Consider the following 10077-nt stretch of genomic DNA (forward strand, 5'->3'; position numbering starts at 1 on the left):
CCGCTTGAGGAGGAACCAGATATGGTATTTGGCCATGTAGTTCTTTTGGAGTTGTCATCGGGTGAAGGCAGAGTACCTTTTACTCAATACATTTTGAATTCCAGGCTTTTACTTGTAACAAAGTATTTGTATGTTTCAGTATGGATACTTTTATTTAAGCAATGAATTTGAGTATTTTTTCCACCACTGTATAAAGCTTACATTTTATTATGAATCATTTTATTATTAATCAATTGCATCTGTGTAGGCATCACTGTCACTATGTATGACATGCAAAGAAATATTTGTGATATTCATTGTTATTTTCAAATGTTTTACTGTGAAACACACTTAACTTTAATTTATTTATAATATTTTTCGTTCTGAAATGGAGGTTTCATGTCACTGCAGTGCAGACAGGCTCTGCTGCTGTGGATTACAAACTACAAGTGAACACAGCTGTGTGGGATTGCATCATGGCCTTTCTGCCCTATTGGTTGGCAGTTGAACCCTGCCCTTCTGTCTCATCAAGTGCAGCTTGTCTGCCCTCTACTGCTTGCCTACAACAGTCCCTGTGCGTGTTGTGTGCTTGTGTGCTTGTGGTTAAGCAACCACAGGACTCTCACTAGACTTCAAACCATGTGACTTCCATCCGGAATGCATTGTGCTGTCTCTGCCCCCCGCTCACCCCACACAACTCTCACTAGACTTTGTGCCTGCAGGTCTGTAGCCAGCCTAAGACCTAACACCAACTGCTGGCCAGTGAGCTGTAGATACTTTATTTTGTGCCGTGCCTTTTGATAATTTTGCCTGGACACTTAAGGTGAATACAACAACTTGCTTTTGCAACAAAAGACTCTGATGTTCTACTTTTGAATACTTTGCTACAGAGATGAGTATCAGATATTTTTGGGTATTGTTACACATGCCTTGTGGCCAAACACTACCCTCACTCAAAGTCAGAGTGTGACACCATGACAGCACATACATCCAAACAGTGTACTATCTGATTGCATTTAACGACTGCGTTGTTACTTTGCCACTCAATTTTCCATTCACTTTATATGCATGTGCATATATCCTCTATAATCTAGCACCTGCTGTAATCTCAAATGCATGACTAATACATCAAATAAACAAAACTCTCCTCCTCCTGGCTCCTCATGTTTTCTCTTTCCAAATAACTACGAGCAGTGTGTAAAAGCTACAGAAATACAGTATGTTATCAGGGCACTTTACACTCAAAGACCTAGCCTGGTTAATAAACCAGACTGCACAACACCGCCCCCTGTTGACGCAGTGAGGAATTAGTATGAGCAACGCCAGGCTATCAAAAACCCAACAGATAATATGTTGTGCTCAACTTGACTGCCACAATGTTAAGGGTTTTAAGGGTTTTACCCTTGCCACCATAGAGCCCCATTAATTTCTGACGGAATAAATTGAAAATGGTAGGATGTACGAAAATTGACGAAAATTTCGGAGAAACTTGAGTCGGAACCCTAGTTTTCACCATGAAATTTTCGTCCATAAAAAGTGTTCTACTGTGGAGATACCTGAGGGAGAGCGAAAGCAAAAAACAGCATCAGAAATTTACTTTCTGAGATAATTGAGGTCAAAAGAAAAAAACTTTCAGAAGCCCTACAAACAAATTGGTAAATGCTACAAGAACACACAGTACCTCTAAATAAAGAACAGGAAGCCTGCTATAATGCTGGGGAAAAAAAGTTTAAAAAAAAGTTGTACCGTGGTCTAGTTATAAGGCAGGAAAGTGGAAGAAGCCAGGAGACTGACAGAGGCTCTTTTTTCATCTTCCCAGGATGAAGGAGAGACAGAGTAGAATCCACTGTGTTTTGACCTGGGATTTTTTATTCAAGCCTTCAGTTAGACATCAGACATCTCAAAAATAAAGATAAAAACTCTGATAAAGATTAAAAAAAACTTTACATTGCTGTTCCACTTCAGTATAGTTGTAGATGTGTTCCATTGCAATCATCATTTTAGTCACTTCAAACTAAAACGGTCAAACTACCCTGAGCAATTCAAAGTCATAATACATAAAATAAAAATTGATGTACATTCATATGGAAATGTTTGTATTGACAAAGTCAAGCCAACTGCGACAAACTTCACCATGTTAGAATCCAGACCAGGCAACTGCAAGCAGGAGTAATTATGAAAATCAGTGTAGACATACTGTGTAGCGATTTGCGTGATTTTAGGGCAAAAATTGTAGGAGCAGTGTCCAAAAATGTGTTTTAAAAAATCGGCCTGAAGATGGCGCTATATGGGACAGATCCATGTTGATGACATGAGTGTAGACATACTGTGTACCGATTTGAGTGATTTTAGGGCCAAAATTGTAGGAGCAGTGTCCAAAAATGTGTTTTGCAAGAATCCGCCACATGGTGGCGCTAGGGCCATGTGAGAAATGAGGGGTGGGGTCTCCGCGCCGCCGAGGCGGACGAATAGGTACCGGCCCCGGCTCTCCCGGTCAATCCTAGCCCGAGTTACGGCCTTTTATGTGCGCTGCAGTGGCAGGGGGTCCTCCACTGGGGGCGCCACCACTTTTGCATCCGTTCTGGAGCACCAGGAGTCGGTGGTCCCCGGGAATTCCCCGTGAGCAGCCCCGTTGGGGTGGTCATTTTTGCACATTTGGTCAGTTTTTACATCTGGGGGTACCCCAGGGAGGGACCTGGGGGTCCCTGGAGCTCCTTGGAGGTTGTAGTTTGGCAGGCAAGGAGTGTGTGTGCAAAATCTGGCATGGATCGGGGCAACGGTTGCAGAGATATGAGCAGGGCAAAAGTGTGACATGTGACGTGTGACAGACAGACTGACTGACTGACGGACGGACGGACTGACGGACTCACAGTTTGTGGAGGTTTTGATAGTAACTGCGACCTGACGGTCGCAACCATGGTGATTTTGGTCACCCCAGTGCCCAGGACGGCTGAATGCAAGCGTATGTGATACATCTGCTCCTTATCTTGTATTAAATTAAAAAAAAATACATTTGGACTTGATATCAAGCCGGTGGCGGTGAAGGGGGGTGTAAATAGCGGGATTGATATCAATCCCGTGGCGGTTAAAGTGTTAATGTGCGACTGAATGCTGTGATAGCTTTTTTATTATATTTCTTATCAAGCTACAACATGAACTGAAAGCCACATTTCTGTATTCTTGTAGACAAACAGGCATGCTCTCAAGTGTGTAATTGTATATTACAAACGCAATTTATGAAATTGACAATGCCGGATGTGCTTGATAACAGCTGATTGCTGTATTTAATGACTGAATAAACACGCTCAGTTCAGCTTGATTGAGTTGCAGCAGAGCTGATGTCAGTATATGTCACTTTATTATCTGGTCCACACACGTGCACATATAACTCTATCAACAATTCTGAACGCTCTGATCACACTTAAGTTGACTTAACCTTTAGCTGTCCACAAGCTGGGAAATACGCTGTACTTAATGGACTACTTCACCACTTTTCAACTTATCTTCATATAATTGGTCCTCACTAATGTTCAACAAAAAAAAAAAAGAAAATCTATGTGTCTGTGTCTCTTAGGAGAGCTGTTGGCAGTTCAAAAACTTGTCTGCCAGTGACATCATTAGGCAGATTTCTTTAAATATTTTTTTTTATTATCATGAGAACAATGGCTTCCATTATAACATTGCAACTTTTCAGGAATAGAAAGCCTACAGTTTTTATTAGCTTGGATTTCTGAACTGCCCACAGCCTTCATGAGACACAGTAGGGGGAAAAAAGCTATTTTATTATGAACATTAGTGATAGTGAGGACCAATTATATGAAGATAGGTTAATGTCGTCCTTTAAGCTAGGGTTCTATAGGGCATAGGAGTGGGTGTGGTTTACTGGTGCCACTAAAAAGAATCGGCCTTTCATTTTTCCCATAGAGATTTACAAATATATTTATATCAGTTATTTTAAGCCTAAGCTATCCAGGACCCTGGTGAATCATGACCATAAAACCTTTGATTCTGCGCTTTCTTTTTCTTTTCTTTTTTGTTTTATAATTGATATAAATACAAATGTTTAACTGTGATTAAACATACTGTTAATTTCAAATAATGAATTACAAAGCCTCTAATTTATTAGATGTCCCAGCCCTAACTTTTCCATACAGTTTCAGTCATTCGAGTCAAATTTCCACTCAAATTTAGTCACAATTAATGAGATATGTCTTGGTCATTTGCTAGCATTCTCAACTGAGAATGCTGACAGCTCAAAAAGTCGGGAGACTTAATTCCATTGCAATCCAAAACGACAAATCATATGATAACTAACTAATATCATGCTAACTAACTAATATCATGTTATTCTAAAAACGCTATACTAAAACATTCGAATAAAAAACGAAATGAGACCAGTTACAGACAATATAAATACATTAATTACGTTTAAAGGACAACAAGAGTTCATATTTTAGATTGTAATTAAAGAATATAAAAGATGAGTGTTAAAAGTATTTCATTTACTTCTTTCTATTGTTTTAGAGATTCTTATTTCAGTGGTTGGGGGCATGTGTACAAGTGGCTAAATATGTCATTTTACACAGAATAAGCCCATTCCCAAGATACAACGCAACCTTTCATGGTTGGATCATGTGACTTATGGGGGCTAGAAGTGTTACTGTAAATAGCAATAAAGAAACTGCTGGCTTATTGTGTCTAAAAAGACATATTTAGCCACTTGTACCATGCGTACGTATGCCCCACATTTTAGCACGGTAAACGCGATAAAACAATAGAACAAAGCAAATGAACACATTTTAACCCTCACTTTTTCTTTTCTCTAATTATAATCTAAAATATGAACCCTTGTTGTAAAAAAACAAAGTTGTCCTTTTACACACCCATACCAACAAGGCCATTTTAGGCCAACCCTGACTCTATGCTAGCTTGCTCATCAGCCAATCTTTTTACCACATTTGTAAAAACATTTAAAGACTGGGCAAATTTCATTTCATTTGGGATTTTGTTCCATTCCTCCACCCTGTGTATTGGAAAGATGATCTACCAACCTTGCTTTTTAGGTCAGGTATACTAGCTCTTGTGTTGAAGCTCTGACGTTCTTAAAATATTTGTTTAAATTATTTGGGCATTGATCTTTTAAAATGTTAATAGTCCATAGTGAGTCATATTTGTTCCCTCAACAGGGAGCCAATTTAGTTCTTTGTGTGTCCTTTTATGGAGCGGGGCAAGTCCTGTGAGTCACTGCTGTGAAGACAGATACTGGTCAGTTTACATACCTGCACCGACGGTCTTCAGACGTCTTCTTCCAGCACAACAACACAGCCAGGTAAGACTACATTTCCTCACTATGGGTTTATATTCATATTCTACCTTGGTTCTGTATCGTTGAAAATGTGAGTATAGGTCTACATGTGGTGGAGTTGAGTAATGTGTAATTATTGAAATTATTGAAACTATTGAATATATACATTCTGTACACACACACACACACACACACACACACACACACACACACACACACACACACACACACACACACACACATATGTGTTTCAGCTTCATTCAGCAGACGGCTGCTCAGATGGACTTTCAAATATATATATTTATTACCCGGCCTGTTTGGATTCTTGATTCTGATTGGTCGAGCGCTGAAATCAGAGGTCTGTTATCACACGATAACAGACCGCTCCGCTCTATAACAGACCGCTGCCTAATCAAAGGCTCAGAGCACCTGCTGCAGTCCAGCTGCACTGCGAGAATCTTAGCTGTATCCAAAATGTCAGCCATGTAAACACACACACAGCGACATTTAGAACTAAATGTTGCTCTCAAGAATGTTTTTCAGAATATTTTAAGCGAGAAATAGACGACGTAGTATCAGAAAATGGATTCTATCTAATCAGCACTTCCTTGTTTTCCAAGGCGACCGTGCCGCGCTGGGGGGGACGCCCAGCGCGACACTTGTGGAACACTTCCAGCCGTCTGTAAACAAGGAAATACTTTGTTTTGTTTTTAGTTTTGAGTCGAATTATTAATTTTATTTAGTAGCCGGGTAATAAGCGGGATAATGAATGGCTCCTTGGTGAATGACGCTAGATAACATCCCTTCGGTTTGATAACTCCCTCGGCTAGCGCCTCGGGAGTTATCAAGCCGTCGGTCTGTTATCTAGCGTCATTCACCGCGGAGCCATTCATTATCCCTTACATATATATATATATATATATATATATATATATATATATATATATAATAGTGCCGTAGGGACCCTGGGAGAGGAGAGGTTTCCATGATGCTTTTTAGCTCTCAGGTTTATGGCAGTGGAGGAATGCCGGGTGGGAGGCGCAACACCAGAGTGCTCTTACGCCACACACACTCGCACGCATGTCCACACAATGGAGATGCATACAAGGACACAAATATTATAGGTGCAGTAGAGTTACATTTACAAACTCATGGCATATGTCTTCATGATACAGTAGTAGCAAGTCACTTGGTACTCTACGGGTATAAGTAGCAGCGTCTCCACCATATATATACAATATATATGCCTCCCTCGCCCCATCAGCCCGTCTCATTCAGTTCTCTCACAGGTGAGGTGAGTTTAGTGCACCCAAACATCCTTGTCAGTTCTATAATGTAAAAGTGTTTATTTGATTGACGAAATCAAATAGATTCAATAGTTCGATTAATAGTTTGATTATTTTATGACCTTATTAGGTTGATTAACACTGCAGTCTTCCTCAGAGTCTGAGGAAGACTAAACGTCGAAACGTCAGTCACCCTGTCGCTCTACAATAAATGAACGTGCAGACCAGTTGAGTGCTCCATCTTTTATTTGGGTAGTCATTTTTGAAGTGCCCAGGTAATGTCTTTTTGATATAGTTTGTCCTTGTTGAGCACCGACGAGTCCTTCTACCAATAACTGCTGGCTGAAGCGCGCAGACATCCCCTACATGTATTTTGTTAGATTTGTCAGATTCCATTTAATAATAATAATAATAATAATGGATTGCATTTTTATAGCGCTTTTCTAAGCAAGTTGCGAACTCAAAGCGCTTACAATGTTCCATTCATTCATACATTTCAATTGACTATTCACAAGCTACTCAGCTATTACACTCACAGCTCATGTTATGTCATGAAACGTTGTGTTTTTTATTTTAATGTTATTTATCTAATATTGTGATACATGTGATATTGTGGATTTGTTATTGTGATAATATTGCATTGTGAGTTCTGGTTACCATTAGTATTTAGGACATACTATGTTATATGTTATGGTATTACTGAGCCCTAGAGGATAATAATAGCCTACATGGTGTGATAAATAACCTTTGTTTTGTTATTTTATGTTTCAGGCTGATGGAGAGCGTATAAACACAACTGCTATCTATAACAGTTAAGAGATGGATCTGTCTGGTGGAAACGGCTCTGACTCCATGGATGAACATGCTGAACTCAAGAATTCCCTCAGGATCATGTCCTGCACCGTTTACAGCCTGGTCTTTGTGCTCGGTGTGTTGGGGAACGGTTTTGTCATCTGGATGACAGGCTTCAAAATGCAGAAAACAGTAAACACTGTTTGGTATCTCAACCTCGCTGTGGCCGACTTACTCTTCACAGCGTTCCTGCCGCTGAAAATCAGAGAAACAGCTCTGGACGACCAATTGCCTTTTGGTCGATTCATGTGCAAATTGAACTTTACTTTTCTCTCCCTCAACATGTACGCCAGCGTCTACATTCTGATGGTCATCAGTGTTGACAGATGTGTACGTGTGGTGTGGCCAGTGTGGGCCCAGAACCACTGCAGTGTCAGAAAGGCATCTTATGTGAGTCTGGGTGTCTGGGTTCTGGCCTTGGCTCTCAGCTCCCCTTACGTCTTCTTTATGGACACAGTGCAGGGAGAGGAGTCAGAGGATGACATCAAGTGCTCACCCACCTTTGCACTCGACGATAGAAACAGTACATTGTGGACGTCTCGCCTTGTGGTCATGGTCTTCACTCAGTTCTTCATGGCGTTCGTGATCCCTTTCACCGTCATCGTCTCCTGTTATTCTGTCATCATCTACCGTCTTAAGAAGGATCGCTTGCAGGCCAGCCAACCAGATCGCTCGCTAGCCAGCCAATTAGATCGCTCCTTCAAATTCATAGCAGCTGTTATCACTGCATTTTTCCTGTGCTGGGCTCCCTTTCACATCATGGAACAGATTGTGTTGTGGGTGAAATTCGTAGTGGCAGAGGACAGTGAGTCCACTGAGTATGTGATCAACATAGGGGTGCCCATAGCCACCTGCCTGGCATTTCTCAACAGCTGCCTGAACCCGCTGTTGTATGTTTTCATGGTTCGAGATTTCAAGAATGTAGCTCGCAAGTCTGTCCGAGAAGTGCTGAGTCTCCCAAAACCACTGCCCGCCTTCCAAATGACTGTCATGACTGAGACACAGGTATAAGGTTAATCTTTCATGTACTTTAATTTGTACAACTGTAGGCCTAAATAGCAATTTCTTTCCCAGTACTTATTCAAGATTGAAACGATGTTGACAAATATCCAAATTAATATGGATAATACTATTGCAGTTTTAAAAACTATATTGTTGGACATGCTTCTTTAAAGTTTGAATAGTTTAGTAGTTCTCTGCTCTGTCCTCCCTCCTTCTCCTGTCTGAAAAAACAACACAATGATAGAGCTTACACAAAAAAATAATTATACACAAAATGATGTCAAATAGGACTGCTACCATCACTTTAAATCTACACCTGGTACCATCACTTTAAATCTACACCTGGTACTATCAGAACATATTGTATCTACACCTGGTACCATTAGAACGCATTATCAACATAGTGGTTGAAGCCCACTGGTTCTCAAAGTGGGGTGTGTGGACCCCCAGGGGCCCTTGATGGAGTTCCAGGGGTTCACAGTAAAAAATAGCATCAAAATAAGTGTATCCACTTTGAAAATAGACAATCTACCAGCTAACAACGTGTTGCAAGAGCTATTCAGACATTAAGGTGGACTTAACCATAGATTCATGGAAAACACCTGTCCTTGGTTCATACTGACCTCCTAATACTAATTGAAGTAGAACGTTAGTTCTAGGCCAATCAGACAATTGAAACACCTCTGTTGGTCCTCATCATGGACGGTGTAGTAATGAAACCCATGAATATCAAATATCTGTCTGGGGCGTTACCCAAAAATGAAAAAATCCCTTTAAGTTAATGAAACAGATGTTAACATCCTTTGTTTGTACTAGGGAATAGTTGTGGAGCTTATCCATGACACTCTGAAGGCGCTGGGTACGGACGACTTCAAGGAGTTCAAGTGGCATCTGGGAAAGCGCGTTAACCTTGAAGGCCTCAGACCGATCACACGGGACAGACTGGAGGACGCTGACAGGATGGGGACTGCCGACCTGATCGTGCAAACCTATCCACAAAAGAGAGTTCTCATCGTGAAGAATGTCCTGAGGAAGATCAACAGAGAGGATCTAGCGTTGAAGTTTGAAACATAAGGTAGGTGACATATCTTAGAAAACAGAAGTTGATCCCCGCTTATACTAGAACATGACGTACTACTGTATGTGTATACAGAAGAACACACGTGCACGCACGCACGCACGCACGCACGCACGCACGCACGCACGCACACACACACACACACACACACACACACACACACACACACACACACACACACACACACACACACACACACACACACACACACACACACACACACACACACACACACACACACACACACACACGGATAGTAGCCATCCATCAATGCCTTCAACTGAACTGGCAACTTTTCTTAAGCAGTACTTCAATATGTTTTACTATCATCTCTCCTCACCTCCTGGGCATGTCTGCAATCACTTCAGCCCTTTGGCAATATTACTCCTTGCCCCGCTTAAACCTGTTAAACGTTATTTGTCATTTGTAATCGTCTGCTCGAGTTCTGTGAAGGGCTGTTTACACTGTAAACCAGTCAAATTCCTAGTATATGTAAACCACACAACGCAGTAGCTATACAGTAGTTCCTACTGTAAATACTGACTGGCCAAGAGGCATTCAGAGCCATGCCAATA

At 41.0% G+C, this 10077-nt stretch overlaps 1 protein-coding gene across 1 annotated transcript; it reads left to right on the top strand.

Annotated features, from left to right (window-relative positions):
* Positions 1-7389: 7389 nt before the first annotated feature.
* On the top strand, positions 7390-9498 carry LOC308292832 (chemerin-like receptor 1; the record flags this gene model as incomplete). Its single annotated transcript, XM_080735254.1, has 2 exons — positions 7390-8427; positions 9241-9498. 2 exons carry the CDS (start codon positions 7390-7392, stop codon positions 9496-9498), a joined length of 1296 nt encoding a protein of 431 aa, XP_080591380.1.
* Positions 9499-10077: the final 579 nt, after the last annotated feature.

This window comes from Nannobrachium achirus, assembly GCF_963921795.1.
Source record: "Nannobrachium achirus genome assembly, chromosome: 10".
NCBI classification, from domain to species: Eukaryota; Metazoa; Chordata; class Actinopteri; order Myctophiformes; family Myctophidae; genus Nannobrachium; species Nannobrachium achirus.